At 39.6% G+C, this 19,374-nt stretch overlaps 1 protein-coding gene across 3 annotated transcripts in view; it reads right to left on the bottom strand.

Annotated features, from left to right (window-relative positions):
- Positions 1 to 234: 234 nt before the first annotated feature.
- The window catches only part of LOC100877232 (polycomb group protein Pc), a 305,270-nt gene continuing 286,130 nt past the window's right edge, over positions 235 to 19,374 (bottom strand). Inside the window, exons 1-6 of one of the 3 annotated variants that reach the window (XM_003708073.3) lie at positions 8,581 to 8,715; positions 6,057 to 6,100; positions 5,832 to 5,973; positions 5,515 to 5,602; positions 3,685 to 4,022; positions 235 to 3,581 (exon numbers count right to left, since the gene is read on the bottom strand). In XM_003708073.3, coding sequence (XP_003708121.2) covers positions 2,916 to 3,581; positions 3,685 to 4,022; positions 5,515 to 5,602; positions 5,832 to 5,973; positions 6,057 to 6,100; positions 8,581 to 8,640 — 1,338 coding nt within the window. In that variant the 5' untranslated portion in view covers positions 8,641 to 8,715 and the 3' untranslated portion in view covers positions 235 to 2,915. Of the gene's footprint in view, positions 3,582 to 3,684; positions 4,023 to 5,514; positions 5,603 to 5,831; positions 5,974 to 6,056; positions 6,101 to 8,580; positions 8,716 to 19,374 lie in introns of those variants that run through there. The other 2 variants (XM_076530605.1, XM_076530604.1) reach the window with 2 other exon arrangements.

The following is a 19,374-nucleotide window of genomic DNA, read 5'->3' as shown; positions in this document are numbered from 1 at the left end:
GGAAAATGAAGATTTGGGAATATGAGAGTTTATAAATTTAAAAATATTGAAATTTGGATTGTGCTATGTTGATAAGATACCGACAGCTTTAACTTGGTTGTAGTTCAACATCTCACCATAGATGCCGCGAACTGAGCGTTGATTTTTAAAAGGACCACTTTACATATAGACATAATTTGCTATTTAAATTTAATATAAAATGGATGGGAAATAAGTAGTACAAACAGGGAGAAGTTCAATTAAAGATTTTATTGAAATATAAGGAATCTGTACCAGACAGAACTAAAATTACCGTTGAATTTGGTACTACCGGGGTTCACATATCGTATATGCCTGCTTAAGCGCTGGGTTATCTTTCTTTCTCTCTGTGTGTTTATCGTATAAGTAGTCTGAATATCTATAAGTACAGAAACAATGTCGAAGGTACGCGCACAGTCTATCTCAAATAATTCTAAAGCTAAAAGGATTTCCTCTAGACTTGCAGTTGCAATTTAATTACATTTACAACTTAAAAGGGGGATTTTCGCATTTCTGTTCTATTTACACAAATTTATTACTGAAACGTCTAAAGCTACGCGATTTTTCACCTCGTGTTTCGTTATATATATATGTATATATAACGTAAGTTTCCACTATTTACAATTTTTACAGAATATCTTCTTGTCAATATACACAGTGATACATTACAACAATTTAAACGTTTATTGAAATCCTGTGCAACTTCTTCTTTGCAAGGAATCGTGATCTAATTGTACACAAATAGCCCCATTTTTTTTTTTGTTAAAAAAGATAAATCATCTATCGCTCTGCTCTTTTCGAAAATCTATACAAAAAACATTGAACAATTTTTGGAAGTATCGCTTTTCTCACAACGAGTAACGATTTCTCAATGTGTAACGTATGATTGAATCGAAAAATAAAACAAAAAGAACCGTTCGAACGGGGACGCATTGCGTACATTATCTAAGAAATATACTCTATACTAAGAATGTAAAAACCTAAAAACTTTTATATTAGTTACAATAAATAAGCAACGTATATGCGTTTCTTCCTTTAAGTTTTACGCTTACATTATTTCACTATATCACGGATTTACTGGTTCTTGAAAGGTGTGCACACGCGAAACTGTACGGTGCGAAGTCGTTTAAAATTATTAAAAAACAAAAGATACGATGCTCGAGTCAGCGATGTTTCTTTACATTAGAATTTACTTGTACTCGATTGTTTCTACTAAACATGATCGCTCGGAATAGGAACATGTTATTCGGTTAATACGATTCATCTTAAGAAATGAAGTTATGCTGCTGTATCGGGATATGCATAAACGTTTATCGAATACGACATTGGAATTGAATCGCGCGCAAAATATTATGTGCTTAAGTCAGTCCTTAAACTCGAATGAAAACGAAAACACATTTGACGGTAAAAAAGAAAATGCAACAGCTAACATCATTAAACAACACGAAATCGATATGTAACGAGAATCAATAATATAGAACGCATTACAAAATCATTGTGTACAGTCAGGGCCGGCATAAACATTTGCGGAACTGGGTTTCAAAACTATATAGAATTGTTTTTCATTTCTGAAATTTAAAATTTGAAAGTTTTCATTCAATATCCAGCCAATTTCAACAATTCTTCGCTGTAATAATTTCCTCTGTGACAATATAACAAGATTTTACTGTAATATAGTCTTAAGCTCTGAACCCGTCTCGCGTCGACCCTGCGTACAATGTTGTTTATAACAAATATACATAATTGTTTTTTTTCTTAAACTGTGCATTGACCTGTGCGATACTACAACAACCGAAAATAAATGAACATGAACGTGTGTTTTCTAAACGAATCTAAAATCTACGGAACGAATGATACACCTTTTTGTGACATGATATTATTCTACGTAAAAAAAAGTAAACGAATAAAGTAATATTTACCGGTAAATACAATAATAATATCATTAATGCTGAGAAATACGTTGTCAAGATAGTATCTTAGTTTCGTTCTATACTTGAAAACTGTTCACTTCCTTTTTTTCAATCTTTTTAAATAGCTTCTACGAAGCCGCTTCGATACTCTAAAAACGAATTAGAAAAATATTTCTTTCCAGATCTGTACTATTTTATCATAGTAAAATTTCAAATTAACTAATTTACACACTGTGTCTCCTTTGCACAATTCTAAATAGAAGCGGAAATGCAATTATCGAGAAAAATGTCTTATTCTCAAAAAGGTTGTATCAGATCTTTAGTACAGAATCGTGTACGTCTATCAAGCGTTTTTAAAATGTACAAACGTGTATATCACAACGCGTGATCGTGACTCGTGACGTATCGTTCTCGTGCAACGCGGTAGTCTTTCTATCATTGATCGCTGATTTACACGTGTTTCTGTTCAACAACTAAACTGACCATTTTCAATTTGTTTCATTACAATCAAATCATTCGTTTCTTTTAAAAAGTTCTTAGAACTTCGAATTCGGAACGTATGATTGCCGGAAACTTTTATAATTATTACATTGTTCCATCCGCTACATTCAATCAAACACGTTCTTCCTATGGATGTACATGTGACCGGACATGTTGATTAGTCGAGCATCGGGACGAATTCGGAATAATTCGGACTAAATCGGGCACGACCTCGAAGATATTTTTCTTTGTATGACCCCTTGGGATTTGGAAAATTTTAAGTCTAATATTTCCGAATTGCTATCCGATCTTGTCCGAATGTTTTCGAATCCGACCAGGATCCACAATCTCGAGTACATCCCTAGTTCTCTCAAAAATGATTTCATAGATTCGATACCGTCAATATTATCCTCGACTTAACACTGAACGTGTGAAAATAATTTATATTTACAAAATTGTTGTTTTCAATATTAGAATTCACAGTAGAACGTCTCTATCAGAAGATCATTAATAGATATCGCTTTTAGGATCCCTTTCCCGGAAGAATCCTTTCTCAGTCTTGCACTCCCTGATGGTAACGGTTTTAAGATTCACCGTGACGTCTGTGATGAACACCTGATCGGCGACTGGATTCCTTGCGTGCCAGTAATCCGTACCAGGGCTGGAGAGGGGGACATACACGTCTGACTTGGTGATCTCCGTTTGCTTCACGTTCGTCGTGTTATTATTATTATTATTATTGTTATTATTATTATTGTTGTTGTTGTTGTTATTATTATTGTTGTTATTGTTATGACTGTTGTTATTATTATGACTATGGTGTCCATTCACAACGGTCGGTAACCTATTGTTATTGGTGTAAGAGTCTGTAGGACTGGGTGATTTGTGACCGTTCGTGTCTATCGTCACAGCACCGTTTGACTTCTCTTGTTTTTGTTCCGGTAAATGTTGCTTCTTCTTAGTAGGCTGTTCTAGGGGTGTGTCTATCTGAGGAGACAAAGGTGCTGGCGGTGCACGAGGCAACGAGGGTGGAGGTCCGTGAGGCACGTCAGCTTCTGCTCGCTTTTTTTCTTGCACAGCTGGAGCTGGCGTTGTCGGCACTGCTGGTAGCGGTTCCTCCGGTGTGGATTTCACGCTCGACGATGATGGCCTCCTACCGTTAAGTTTGTGGCTCTGAAATGCATTTGGAATAGTCTTATTATTCTGTAAACATTTCTTTTCTGCTTAATTATTGTATATGCTTTAACACATGCGTGTTAACCTTCATGATACATACGTGGCAAGAAGGCGACGTTAGATTGCTATTTAAAGGTAACAGTCGAGGGATTTTGTTTGGTGGTGGACTTCCGCTACCGCTGCTTGGACTGCTTGTAGTAATGGTAACACCGATTTTTCCAGATTCTTTGCTGAGAACTTCAGCTTTCCTCTTCGTGCCCGTTGGTTCTCTCCTCGGCAACAAGGGGCTGTCCACGCTGCTGTTGGAACTGTCCGAATCGACGCTGAAGTTGGACGCAGACAATTCTGGGGCTGTCGGCGATTCGTGTCCATCGAGGGAACTCGGAAGCGTGTCTTCGTCAGGTGCAACGGGATTCAACCGACGAGCTGAGGTACTACCTGTAGTTAGGGCTATTGGTTTGGACCGGGTACATGAGACACCCGGGTATCCGGGTTATCGTGGGATACAGACGTTGTTCGATAAGTAGCTGCCATATAAGTAGCCGATAGGGACGCATCGAGTAAGTCGCCGCCATATAAATAGCCGATAGAAATATACCGTACGTTTAACTCGCATATCTTTCATCACGGAAAGTCCAATTACATCATTATATTATTTCATTACTGTTTCAATGATTTAAAATACTTTCAATTATAATAAAGTAAATTTTATAATACGTATAAGAAGATAAAGTTACAAAAATATACGACAAATATAAAGAAAACAAAGTTAGATTTGTGCATAAGAATGTAAAGAATATGAAATATTGTTGAATATTTATAAACTGACGTTTTAATCATAAAAAGGCGGATCTTCATCATTCTTTATCAGTTAAAAATATAGCTTATCTTAATTACCAGAGTTACTCTATATTTTGTAATGTATAAATAAAATAATTAAACGAATTGAATTGTTGATTCTTTTGTATGATTTTATTCCTATTATTCATTACATTCTTACATAGGTCGATTCCTTGGAACATTATACATAAAAAAAAGTATTAAGGTCTGGAGTCAATTCGTCAGATATGGAACATATTTTATATAAAATATCTTTACTTTTTGATTTTAAGTGCACGTACGTTTAATATTACTGCTAACCTTTTACCACGCAAAATGTTCCGAAATGCGATTTATGTAACAAAAGCAATATTTCTAATTCATTTAAAAATGCAATTAATTTTAAGATTCCCCTCACCCATCAAAGCATTTAAAAGACAATTAACCTTGGAAGATCCCTCACCAAAGAGAAATTATTGATGCTATCTATCTAATGGCCCCTCTGATACTACATAACTTTCTTCATATCTTTAAAAATGACGAAGATAATTAAGATAATACAAAAATTATTGCAACAGCGTGCATATAATTGGTTGCTCGATAAGTAGCCAATTCCTGGAAAAACCCGCCTCTCTATTCCCGAATTCGGCTATTTATCGAACATCTGTATAGGAATAGACCTATCATCTCATGGTATCCTATCTCACGTTCTGAAATACCGATGTCGCTCTAAATCTTTCTCGTAGTCTTTAGGAACTACATTAGTCCAACATTGCTGAGAATAATTAGGTAATAAATTTGGACAAATCTCAACTCAGAGATTGTGCATTTCCTTAAGTGAGCGTGGAGGCAAACAGGATAATCAAATATCCCAATTTCCAACTTTCTCAATTGGGTCATGCTTAGTTCAAAATTTCCTCTACGCTCACTTACAGAATGTTATTCGAATAATAGTAAGAATTTTTAATTGCAACGCGAGACAAAAAACGCAGAGATGATGGATCTGTCCTATACTTCGTCTGTGTCACGGGTACCTGTGCCGGGTGATTTTCTACCCGGTTATCTCACAGGTACCCGCGTACCCGGGTGTCTTATAAGTTGTCAGCTCTACCTGTGGTCGACTCATCTTGACTATCTTCCCCGACTCTTTCATCTCCACCGGGTTCTTCCTCAACCACCAAATTCTCCAACACTTGTTCCTGTGTATTCAAAAATTGTTTAAATTTTATGTTACTAAGTACTGCTTCCTTGTTATTAACATTCAGAGCCATGTTAGCCATATCTGCATGATATGAGAACCAATAAAAAGATGTTAGAGAAAATATTTACCAGTGACTGGCTACGCATTGAAGCTTTAATATTAAAAATTTGCATTCTTGAAAATTTAAAGTTCATAATATTCATTGTTAATTAGATATAAATATTTACACTGTATCTGGTATCCCTCCGCCTGGGTCTCCTTGTGGGTACTGAAGCTACTGTTACATCCCCGCCATTTTTTTGATTTTCTTCGTACAATTCAATCAACCTGACATCTAGAATGTTCTCTTCCGGTTCCCACGTGTTGTATCTGTTAGAAAAACGTTGGAAATTAAATTCGTGACCCATTCAAGTAAAACTGAGTATTTCGATCTACTGTTATCTTTCACTTACTTTTTACTCCATCCTTTCCATTTTACGAAGTATTCTACCTTACCCTGCAACGAAAATAATCGAAATTTACTTACAAGAATTGTTTACATTTATAAAAGTCTTAACAGAATTTAATAATCTATTCTTAAAATTACACCCCATTTAATATTTTAAATAATTTCAAAATTCATCTTTTATACGTTTACGTAAAAGTTACTTGAAAATCGGTAGAATGGTAATCTACATTATCATTCTTCTGCAAGATCGATTTTTAGTACATTTTTGACAAATAAATTATTATCAACTTTTATTCACAGCTTGTGCCACAAATCATATTTTACAGATATGAAATAGATTACACTGACAATCGTATCGCTCCATCTACAAATTCATCCCTCTACTTCCGGCGCGAGACACGTAAAGATGGCGAAAGAATTCGAACACCTGTTCGAAATACAGAAGATTCTCGTAACGCTTCACGAATTGCACAACGTGAATTGCACTGTTCCTAGACCTGCAGATGCATGTGACATAGATACCAAGGAATCAAGATAACGAAAACCCGGTCTATCTACCGAAGACTCGAATTGTATGGGTACACATGCGTGGTAGGTAAGTTGGTAGATAAAATGCCATATGGAGAAAATCAAATTTTTTACGGCTATACAATTACGTGGAATACTGCGTCGTACAGTTTTGCTGAGATTTTCTAGAATAAACGACGTTAAAATTTCCTCCGAGTGTTTTATCATCCAAATTCAAATTTCGCGGGAAATGCGACTTATACCTGTCGATGATTTGACAGCTCTCGTAAACTAAAGAAGATAGGTCAAAATAATAGGGAAGATAACTGTAGTAAAAGATGAAATACAATTTTAGATAGAATAGAACCATGGAATACTTTAAAAGTGTTTTATTTTTACGACGTTTACGTTAACAATAGTGAAGATAATTAAGGTAATTGAACGAATGAATGGATGACGTTATTCATATTTACCTAAACTACAAATCGAACATAACTTTATTCGTACTCAAATTTGAAATTTACTCTATCGTAACTTCAAATCAGAATAATCACTCGACAGCGTCAAAAACAATGACAATTTACATGCTCAGCCCTCTATGGTTTAGTCGCAACTCTCGTTCGTTTTAACGATATTGCAACATTATCGACATATCGATATGTATCGATATCAGCACCTCTACTTTCATCGTAGACCCAGTACAATCATGAACGGACGAGAAAGAATGTTGGCGCCAGTTAGTTAAGAGCCACGACGTCAAAATATAGCCGGTGATCGCAAAGATCCGTTTCGCGCGTCTGCGTCAAACAGCGGATTTTCGAATCCATCTAACACAGCCGTACGGTCGATAAAACGGGCGGCGTTGACTTCCACGAGAGCCGCCTCGTACAGCTCACCTATTGGCCGTCGGCCAACGAACGAAAGCGTGCCGACCGGTCGAGGTGCGCAGCCAGTGTGACAGTTGGAAAACAATGACATAACTGTGCAGGTATAGGACACACGTTGGTTTAATAGCGCATGAGCCGGTCGCAGCTGACAAGTTTCGCGTGTTTTATGTCGATTTACAACGTTGCCAGCCTCTCGACACGCGTCGTTACCCAGCGTTTCGATGTGGAGGTGCTGCTATTGATTATCGATAAATTATCGATACGTTATTGATGCTTACCGATATATCGCTAACTGCGTGATTCAGGTAGAATGTAACACAAATTTTTCTTGTCCTCTGAATTTCAAGACAAATCTAACTCAATCAAACTGTCCTGACATACAATTGTATCATTAAAATCTTTTTATTTGTATTTAAATGGTGAATCTAGAAATATGGAAATGAAACGTGAGTTTGAATTATAAACATGGAGGGGGAATTTGAGAGGGGGCCTTAGACGATGTCCAAATTTGATTGGTTATTTGCCTGCGCATGTTCTGTACCGCCAATTACGAGAAACTGTTTAGTTTCTCACACCGTTGATTAATATTGACCTTAAAATAACTATCGAAGAAATGATTGCTGTTTTATGATGCCAGATTATTTCAGAGATTTGTACATTTTTTATTGAGATTTCAAAATTTTCTAAATTACAAATCTAATGTTATATTTGACAAGTTTTCTTACTTGCTCTAACGATATTTTAATATTATCGATATATGTGTCGAATTCGATGATCACCGGCACGCGGTGGAGACGCGTCAACTTTTGTGTGTCAAACATTTGGAAAGTTGTTCGTTCGAAGAATTATCGATGAATTTGTAGAAGAAACAGTAGACGAGACAAAGTCGTAGAAGTTGGTAAAATAGGAAAAAAATACGTGAGTTTTAAACGTGACTGTTCGTGTTTGACGAGAGATATCGAGAGCATCGTATACGATAGAAATCGCAACGGGAGGGGCAGCAGAATCGTCGGAACGCTAGTGGGAAAGAGAAAGATAGCGAAGGGTGGGGAGTAAACGGCAACGGCGCATAGACAAACAGATTCCGTGTAGTGGCGCTACCTGACGGTGACGGTAGGCAGTTCTCTTACTTACCCGCTTTTCCCTCTTCTTCATAATCCGTTCCGCGGCATAAACTCTGTCACCTAGATCCATGATGTTTTTAATCCTTGTTCGACAGACGCGTACAAAAGCAGTAAATATATCCAAGAAGCGTGCGATGCGTGTCACGTAGAAACGATATCGAATAACGTAACACCATATGTACCGACACTGACTTTAGGCAGAACTTTAGCTCCAATTGAATCGAGATGACGTACGTAAACACAAGGAAAGAAACCGTGACGAGTGTCGTATCACCAAAGGAAACGTAGCTCTGATTTCACAGAATTCGTAGAGCACTGTCGGTGTATCAACGGTGAAAGACACAGCACGTGAAATATGACCACGTGTTATATTTTCGTGTTTAAATAGCGATCAATTCGATCGCATTCTCGACGCGTAAAACATTTTCGTATCGAGTCATGTGAAGCAAGCTGCGGCACGTGTTGTCTCGTATACGAGAACACTCGGCATCGCTCGATGTTTTCCGCACTGATCGGCGTCGACCGACGGTGATTAGAGTGGCTGCTATTTCAGCGGCGAGGCGGCAATGCGGCCGATGTTTTTTGAAAGGCCAGTAGTCGCGGCAAGACCGACGAACACGAGCGAAGTCGGAGTACACGCACGTCCCATCGGGAAGGGAATTTTAGGCGGCACAGTTAGCGCGCCGCGAATTTCTTCCTCGTGTGTTCGGCCGCACGATAATCCCGCGTACGTATACCGGTCGAGCACGACGTTCTCGCTCGACCACGTTTCGTTTTCTTTCTCGTATCGGTGCTAATGGACTCGTTGGTGTCTGTGTTGGCCGGCAACACGTTTTCTGCTTCTGCTGGTGCTGCTACTCCCTTCGTGTAAGATCGGGCTTCGTGACGTCAGCAGTTCCCCCTCACCTCGTAAACACCAAACATGGCCGTCGTACGGATATACGCTGGTCGAGTGCGTCCCAAACTGACGGTGAAAACTGACGTTGATACAGGCACTGGCGACCCGTGGACACACGAACGGAACGCGGTGAGACGTTATCGAGCCTCGTGAATACCGGACAGCTTCTTCGTGTACGAATATACGAAAATCGGAACGATCGAGCCACAGCGTCTAGCACATTCTGCGGATCGAGGCCGACTAGAGCCGAGGTCTGCCGAACTCCCCTCGCAGGCTTAGTGGACTCGCCCGACCCGCTCGAGGTTAGGAGGGGAGGGGGTAAAACGGTAGAGAAAGAGTATCGAAGGGGAAGGGAGAAGTTCTCAACGGTACGTGCGCCGCACACGCGAGAGAGAGAAAGAGAGAGAAAGCGAAAGAAGGAGAGTGACCGGGACGAGGAGGGTAGGGAGAAAAGGGAGAGAAGAGCAAGCGCAATGGAGGTAGAAAAGAGAGACGGCGCGACCAGGAGCGCCGTCCTCGGAACAAGAAAGCTGCCTGCCTGCCTGCCTGCTAGCCAGCCACCCCAAGTTCCCTTCTAGGTACGTGTATCCGTGTATTTGTGTGAGAGAGACCAGTCGATGCGATGTTGCCAACTCTATTTCATCGATAGTACCGCTCCAAATGTCACTGGCGTATTACCGATAAACTCGACGATCCACTATGTCGTCGTAACGTTCACGATTTACCGTTACGAACCGAACGCATCGAATGCCGTGTCTATTCACGTGTACACTCACGATTTTTAACGGGAAAGTTCGCGAATCGAGGTACCGTGTATTCGCGCCCACGATATGACAACACTGTATCCTCTTGCGACGTACTGTCACATACTACCACAACACACTGGCGCACGGCATCAACGATGCTTTTTAACGGTAAACAGACGCTACGAACGAGTTATCCGGCGAAATCACGAATTTTCTAACACGCTAGAGACCGTATCGAACGAGAACGACGTAGGATAAAGCGCGTCGCAGTATACGGGCGGCGCTGTTCGTGAAAACGTGTGCAACCTCAACGGATCCCGAAACGAGAGTGTCCTCTCCCGTGGCGACGAAACACGCAGGGAGAACGAAGGAAAAGGAGAGGGATAGAGAACGAGCGAGAGAGCTAGATGGGGAGCCTGCTCTTCTCCGTCCTTCGGCGTAAATAGCAGGATAAAAAAGCCACGACGGTGGCGCTCGATTGGCGGGATTCGCGAGGCGCCACCGACGCCTGCCAGCCCGACCAATCGTCGAGTGGCACGGCCCACGTCCATTCCCCTCGGCTCGTCGAGAGGGCGGGCTCACGAACGATCGTCGTCAGACGGTGTTCGGTTCGAGGTCCCTGCATTCCCCTTGATGCCAGCCTTTCCGTTTTGCCGCAACTTTCCCCCTCTGTCTATGTTCCGACAGAGACAGACTCTCACCCCCTCCCCCGTTGTTCTTCCCCTCGTGCTGGGAAACCCGAATAGCGGAGCGCTACCGTGCCATCGGTCATTTGTCTCTTTCTCTCTTTCTCTCTCTCTCTGTTGCCCTCGAACGCCCACGGGTGTGTAAAGTCGCGTACACGTTATATCGTGTGTGCGGCCGTAGGGCGGGCACGTGGGTGAGGGGCACCGGGGGAGGTACATATATACGATTTACATATATACGAGCGTACCGTTTTCCCCTCTTCGTAGCCACGCCGGCGGTGGCCGAGCACCGTCGGTATTGAAATATCCTGGCCCTGGAGAGCCAAGTAGCCGTGCAGCGATGCCGCTTCTCTTTATAAACCACTACGTTTCTGCACCGGAGACCGATCTTCCTCTCCTTCGCTTTTTCCCCACCCTTCCTCGTCGCGTGCACCTTTCCCCTTTCTTTGTCTATGCTTCCGCCCTCCCTCTGCATCCCCGCTCCGTTAACCCGTGGTAATGTTCGTAATCCAACTCGGTCGTACCCTTACTCCGAGTCGCGACGGGATGGGAGTAACGTACCCTCTTTTGCGACTTCCTTTTTCCCCTTCCCGTGGCGGATTCGATGTTCGCCGCGCGCTTTCAAGCCTCGATCAATTGCCAAGGGTTTTGTGACCAGCGTAGAAAAAAAATACGGACCGCGTTGGGCGACTTTCTTGAGCCGCGCGGTATTGCGCAACCATGGAATACACAAAGGCAACGTAGATGGCGTGCTGCGGGTACACGCAGCTTGTGCCACGTCCCCTCCTTTTCTCCTCTTCTTTACCCCGCGTACGAGTAATGCTCTCCTTTGTTCTTTGTCATCGTAGCTGCTGTGCTCGCGGCTTTGATGCAACCTCCTTAATCTCCTTAATACCTCCTTTAGGACTACGTCCGAGGTAAATGATCTCCGACTACCGGGCTATTCGATTCCATTGTAATTTTAGCCTTTGATATCGGTTACGTAATGAGCCTTGTTTGTGTACATACGTGGCCCGAATACTCGGTCAGAATAGACCCTGTATTGTTAGCTTGTAACGTAACTTCCTACCGAAAAATAGATCTTACTACATTAGTTCCAACCCGAACTTAACTTAAAATGTAAAATACAACAAATATTGTGCAAGAAAAGAACGTATCCTACGTCACGCAACAAATGAACAGAATTGCATCGCGAAATGGAGAAAAAGTACTCCACGAACTTAGTTTACGACCTAAGCATATTAAACATCGAGAGTGTCGAAAGTTTTTGCAACGAGCACCCATGTTAATGAGCCTTCGGTTCATATGAATACATCGAACCCCATTAACGATTTAAGTCCCGAGCGACGCCGTCCGTCTTTATGGCCCGAACGAGAATGTGCGGCCAAAAAAATATGCAAAATAAATAAGAACTAGTTAGGAGCCGTGTAACGATCGCGAGATGGCGGCAAGTTAATTAGAGGTATACAAGAACACGATAAACAAGAGGAAACGCGCACGAAGTCGCAGCGCACGCGACCAAGGATACAGCGGAACGATGAGGCCACTGATTCGTGTTTCTCATTATGCCGGCCGTCCATCGCGGACACCGCAATGTCGAAAGCAGGGCGTGGCACATCCTTCCTGTATCTAAATCGAATGTCTTAAATCTTTATGCTAGTGAACGCGATCATTGGAGGGTGGCAAAGAGCGTTGTCTATTTTTAATACGGTGACGTCTTTTGCGAGATCTTTGTTTTGTAATTTTCACAATTTTTGTCGGGTTTAATTTTCTGATAGATGTTTCGAAGTTTCAAGTAGTATGTAAACTTACTGGTTTTGTATTGCAACTAATAATTAATATTTGAAAAAGTAGAGAATCGAGTAAAAAGTTAAACGTTCACATTACGTTTTCGGGACCTCAACGTTAAGAAATCTTGGAGCGGTTAGATTTTTGAAGTTTGATGTTCCGAAGACTCGGAGCATTTAGCAGTTCATTCTAAGATGGTTCAATGACAATATGAAGCTGAAGAAAATGTGTATAACGATTTTGAAGTGGATTTTTCTTTCGGGGGGTTGAGACGAAAAGTAAGGTTACGTGCCCCCGACTGTTTTCGACTTCGTCAGAAATTGTTCAGTGCAATGGCACGTGAATTTAATATTGTTTGTAAATACGGTTACTCAGCGTTTAAAATAGGATTTGGTAACTCATGATTAAGAGTTTAGGATTCCCGGAATGTGAGGGTCATCGCGTCTTTTCCTACAGTGATCTTATGATTCTTTGAAAACTGCTACAAGATGTGTAGCAAAAGTCTTTCGCGATCAAAGTACATTTTCGCATTATATTATTCGATCTTTTGTACTCTCATCGTCATCATTCGTGTCTGAAATAACGCGTGCAGGTTAGGAGCAAACAATCTACAAAAGATCGAGATATATTATGTGACAAGACTACCTTATTAAACACAGATAAATAAATAGTTCTACAAGGAAATTGAGAAATTCGCTATTCTTACTACATAGTGTCAAACATTTAAGTCGACAATATCGATCGAAGATCACGAAATTTCGCACAGTATAATTCTACAAAGAATAAATTTATAAATTGTTAATAGTATTGCATTCAAGAGTGGTGCTAAAATTTGAACACATAGTGGCATCATCGTTCGAGCAGTTTCGGCGCGCGCGCATGCGCGTTGCCCCAAACGAAACCAGGAGAACTAAGTTCCGAACGACGCGTGGTTGGAAAAAGGGACCATTTAATATCTCGAGATCGGCTGAAGATATTCGTATAAATCTTTTTATATATTATTCTATACCATTTGTCATGTCTACTAATATAAAATTCATTGTCATCGGACGAACACTTTCCGAAATATTAGATGATTTAGGTTGGACCAGTGGAGACCTCTTCGAGCGCGGTTTCGAGGCTTGGATCGAGTTTCTTTCTATTTTTTAACACAGTTTCTTGACATTGTTCATTCCCCTCTCTTTCGCAATATTATTAACCAAACTCTAATGCATATTTTAACTTTCATCGATCATATAATCGCGAACGTGTTCGGGACAGAATTATTGATGATCTTTCACGAAATATCGATTCGACATTTTGTTTCCATATTTCGACATTCGTAGTCGACATTTTTCGCGAAAGTAATTTATAACTCGTTCTTTGCGTTTTTTATTTCGAAAGTTTTTTTATTCGACCAGTTGGTTGAAGTTACGCAGGTTTACATAATCAGCAAGAAATACTTTTAGAAGTATTTGCAACCGGTCTCAGAAGTTTTGTACCGTTAGATGTAAATTTGTTGCCTGAACGTTAATGTACTGGTTCGTAGATAAAGTTTCTTCGGGTCTAGTAAGTTCATTTCTGCCAACATTGTGGGTGTACGGATGTGGGAGAAGTAGTTCAACTAATTTGCAACTATTCGTGCATTAAGCGAGAGATTCTCGTATAGAAAGCTTCTACCAGTTTTCGAAAGTTGCACATGTACCGCACGCAGTATTTAATCACTGTTTTTCTGCGGTAATTTCTTTTTAACGAAGCTCATTATTTCTTCATATAGAAACGCTGTTTATACTTCCATGTCTTCCATTACATACATGAAATATACAATCCTCACGTTTGCTTTTGAATATTGCAAACGTAAGAGAGACGTTTGGATAACATTCGTTCAAAATCGTTTAAACGAAGAATAAATATCTTGTGTATATAAATCAAACATTAACAAAAGATTTACGATACATGATTCTCAGATTTATTTCAGCCGTAAGCGAGTTGAAAAATGAATAAACATAAACGTTTGATAAAACCAGCCCCCGTCGTTGATCTTAATGGAGTATCGTGAGTTGCACTCATAAAAAGCGTTCATATATGAGGTGTTTTCTTATCAACCCTTATTTATCACCCTCGGAACTAACCTTCTACCACTGCGTCGCAGTTTCCTTTAATCTCTAGACAATTTTCCAAAGTTGGCGCGCTAAGTTGTTAACTAAAGCTCCTTAGATTCATTAATTTTTACACCGAACTTACTTCATATTTCATTTCTTTGAAATTTTGCAAATATTCAACTATGTAAGATAAATTCTTTGAAATAAGGATCATGTACTCATTTAATATTTGCTAGTTTTATATTGAAAGAAATGGAGAATGAAATTCAGGCTATTGGTGTAACACGTATCTTTGTATTTTTCATGTAACACGAAATCTTACTTATTGACTACTTCAATGACAGGACTTCTCTATTTCTTTACCGACATGAAATGAAATTATGTATCGTTGATTAATTTGTTTAGACTTGTAATATTTCATCTCACGAACGACAATCCACTCGTTGATAAGTTTGCCATTCCTTTCAAACTAAAACCCGAACTACTGTTTCACTAAACACTTAAAGTTACATCAGTACGTAACTCAACCATCACAGGTCTATCACAGATCCAATCAGATCTAACAATAAATCTTACGTATTTCAGTTAAATACTGAAATGGTGGTTAATCATGGGTCGTTTACTACAAGGCGTGAACGTCTTGTAGTAAAGATAATCTTGAAGTAAAATGCATCGTTTTTGTTTGCAGGTTTTCGAGCGGCATCCTTTTGGGCACGAGCGTAGACACCCGGTAGACGAGCAGCGACCCACGTAAGTTCGATTATTAATTCACTGGCGCACAGGCTTGGCGCAATGCACCGCTCTTTATACGGAGCGACGCACCGCGCCTTGTGTGTAGAAGCGTGTTGCGGATGTACGCGTGTAGGTGTGCGACGCGACTTATGAGCCTAACGACCGCACGTCGTCGTCGCGTTATCAGCCTCGTGTTATCGCGCGAGTTCGTCTTGCGCCGATCGAGTCCGCGACTCCCACGTACGCATGGGAGACCTCTCCACGCACTCGATTAAGGGGAGGTTCTAATCGACCTTACCTTTTCATTTTTACTTTAATCGCTTTATTATTTCTATACGACACTTTGACTGCTACGTTACTCTATACCGTTTACATTTCTGTTCCAAATATATTCACTTCATATTCGTCTATTCGCTTCATATTTTCTGATTAACTTTGTCTTCTTAGCTGTATGTGGATACTGTAAATTTTTAATGAAGTCTGTTAAGTCTCTAATTGCTTCATAAGTTTTGTCTTGTTAACTATATGTGGACACTGCATAAATTTTTACTCAAGTGTATTAAGTTTCTATTGCTTCATAAGCTTTGTCTTGTTAGCTGTATGCGGACACTGTAAATTTTTAATGAAGTCTGTTAAGTCTCTGATTCTTCATAAGCTTTGTCTTATTAGCTGTATGTGGACACTGTCTAAATTTTTACTCAAGTTTATTACGTTTCTATTGCTTCATAAGCTTTGTCTTGTTAGCTGTATGCGGATACTGTAAATTTTTACTAAAGTCTGTTAAGTCTCTGATTGCTCCATAAGCTTTGTCTTATTAACTATATGTGGACACTGCATAAATTTTTACTCAAGTGTATTACGTTTCTATTGCTTCATAAGCTTTGTCTTCTTAGCTGTATGCGGACACTGTAAATTTTTAATGAAGTCTGTTAAGTCTCTGATTGCTTCATAAGCTTTGTCTTGTTAGCTGTATGTGGACACTGTCTAAATTTTTACTCAAGTTTATTACGTTTCTATTGCTTCATAAGTTTTGTCTTGTTAGCTGTATGTGGAGGATGGATATCCTCATGCGTACATTTATTAACGCGATCGCCTTTTCACACGTGTTCGGGTGATGAATACTTGAGCCACTCATTTTATGAGTCTTTTATCCAATAGTAAATTTATTGTATACTTCAAGTTTCATAGACACTTCATGTAGAAAGAATAGTTTGGACAATCAGGTATGTGGAAAGTAAAATTCGTTAGGACTTTTTATGGCCTCAATATGGTCGCGTTATTATAGGATACTCGGACATTCTTAACCCTTAATTATCATGGTCGAGTCTAATTTCATGTTGTTAAAATTGACTTCAAACGAGGTATCTTTAGTTGAATATAGTGGTAGGTATTATTGGAAAAACTTTATTGTTTCACTCTGAAACTTCCAGTCATTTGACCGCTTCACATGTTTCCCATAATATTTTAAATTACAAAATTTGTTAAGATTTTCTCGACATTTGTGTTGTTTTTTATCAAGCTATGGAACGTTGGAAAAATATGTACTTCCAATTATATTTAATCGTCTGTGCATTTATTCTTCTATTTTATTTCTAATTTCATGTCATGCGTGCACATGTAAAGTCAATATTAAAATAAAGATTATTTGATCGAACATCAATAGAAATACAATGCGTTACAAATAAGTATAAAATCATAAAAGTTGTATTTGAACCTTGACAAAGTAACAAGCACATTAAACCGTTTATTAATAAAGTACCAAAATTCGTAGCAAAAAGTACCAAAATTATTTATAACTCCTCTTCATTCCACATCGAACAAAAAATAACGTAAATGGCCTCGTATGCAGTTAATCGGTATGATCGTAATTCAATTACAAAATAGATTCGGCGTAACTCGTGCATGGAAGAGTGTCAGTTGCTGCCGATTTCGCGTTTTCAATCGAATCTGCATCGTCGATTAATTCCATCCATGCACGGCCGACAGATGATGCCAGTAATTAGATAAACGATAAAACGTTACGACTCGTGGTGATAGCGAAAACGCGTGACCTACTTTACATACAATGGAACGCGCATAAATGGCTAACTATTCGGAACGATGCTATCGGTGATTGCTCTCGATATTCTTGCATTTACACGTGTGAGAAAACGTATTTTATTTTTTATTCTCGTAAAACGAAAACACAAAAAGCTTAGAGTTTCAATTTTTATACGGAAGAGTACGAAATATGTCTCTCAACGAATCAAAGGCTTTTTCAAGGCTTTCAAAATTGCACCCCAAAATAGTTCGTTATAATAAGTGATGGCTCGAGTTATTTTTATTTTTACGTTAAAGAAACTCGTGCTAGAAAAATATAAATTCAGCGTACAAGTTTATTTAACTCCAACGTGAACATTTTCTAGTCAAAGTTTGGAAGACAAACCGAGATTCAAAGTTTTTCATGTGCGAGATTTAAAAGAAAATTTCCAATTTGAAAGAGAAAGTGCAAGGTACAAAGAGAAACGAAAAGAAACATTTCCATGGAGGGTGGAAGGCAAAACGAAAGCAGGCAATAGAGAAAGCAGTTGAATTTGTATCGCATTCGTGTTCAGACGCGTTCCGAGGGAAGGTCCCAGAACCTGTGGCAAACTAACAAAATGGTAGGACCCAGGCCGGGTCAAAATCGAGCAACAAGTTGCAGGCCGCCTCTGGCTCCTAAAGGGTGTACTTAAAATAAACCTTGAACCCCCGTTTCCGCTAAGGAGACGGCGAAGTCTTGTAAATACCTTTTGCTACTTTACTACTGTAGAATTCTTCTGTACTTTTCGATGTTTTTCTATATTTAGTAGGTTTAGAAAATTTCACGTACACTTATAAAAATATTATTCACTGTACTACGTTAAAAGTTTGTGTTATTAAATATTGCTGTCGAATTTTATTACTGTTCTTATATGTAGAAGAAAATGTATACTAATTGTTCTACACAGTAATTTTTGTCACTCGAGTACACTGAACGAAATCTTTCGTCTCAAACACGATAATAAAATCGAATAACATTAGTTAATTCCAAGCTCCATTTTCGTGAAGAATTTCGTAAAAATCCGCCATGTTTCAATCAATTAATCGTTCAAATTTTCTTTAACAACCTAACCTAATCGAAAAAATCTTTACGAAAAAGTTGACCGCGAAATTTGAAAATGTGGAACACGAGTTTTGAAGATAGACTTGATTCTCGAGAGTAGAGAAGCTATGGAGAGGTGTTTCGAGCGTCCGACAAGATGTACGGGACGATGTTGAACGATTAATCGAGCGATCGACCGGTATCGATTAATTTCCCCGTAGTCGAACGAGAGTCGAGCAGTTTCACGCGCTGAATTGCACGCGCGGTGATTGATAAACTCGCGGACTTTCTACGTGTTAAATTTCACGTATCCTAATGGTCTGCGAGCGTGGCGGCGTTTATGGGTCCGTTCTATTTTCGATTTCGAGCCGTAAACTCGTGTAAATCCGCCACACCCTCCTTTTGTTCGCGGACAGAACCCGCGTTGCGCCATGATTTACATCCTCCTTAAACATAAACGATCTCTCGTTAAGCACAGTTTAATCGTATCGAGTTGCGACTTAGCGAACAATCGATCGAACTATATCGCTTGGAAATACATCCCCCTAAAATTCATCGATTTCTTGCAGTTATGGTTGTGCGTTAACAAATATTTAACGTAGATATCATCGGTGATGCTCGATGTATCGTACGTAATGAGACGGAATCGATAGTTCTGGAGGAAAATCGATATTTCACGCTAGTGCCGTTCGCGGAACGCCTTTCCTGAAATCGATCGTAGCGTCCTTGTTTCTCGACGGATCTCGATGAAATTTAAAATGTAGAACTGC

This window comes from Megachile rotundata, chromosome 4 (genome assembly GCF_050947335.1).
Source record: "Megachile rotundata isolate GNS110a chromosome 4, iyMegRotu1, whole genome shotgun sequence".
NCBI classification, from domain to species: Eukaryota; Metazoa; Arthropoda; class Insecta; order Hymenoptera; family Megachilidae; genus Megachile; species Megachile rotundata.
This window is presented reverse-complemented; position numbering and strand designations above follow the sequence as displayed.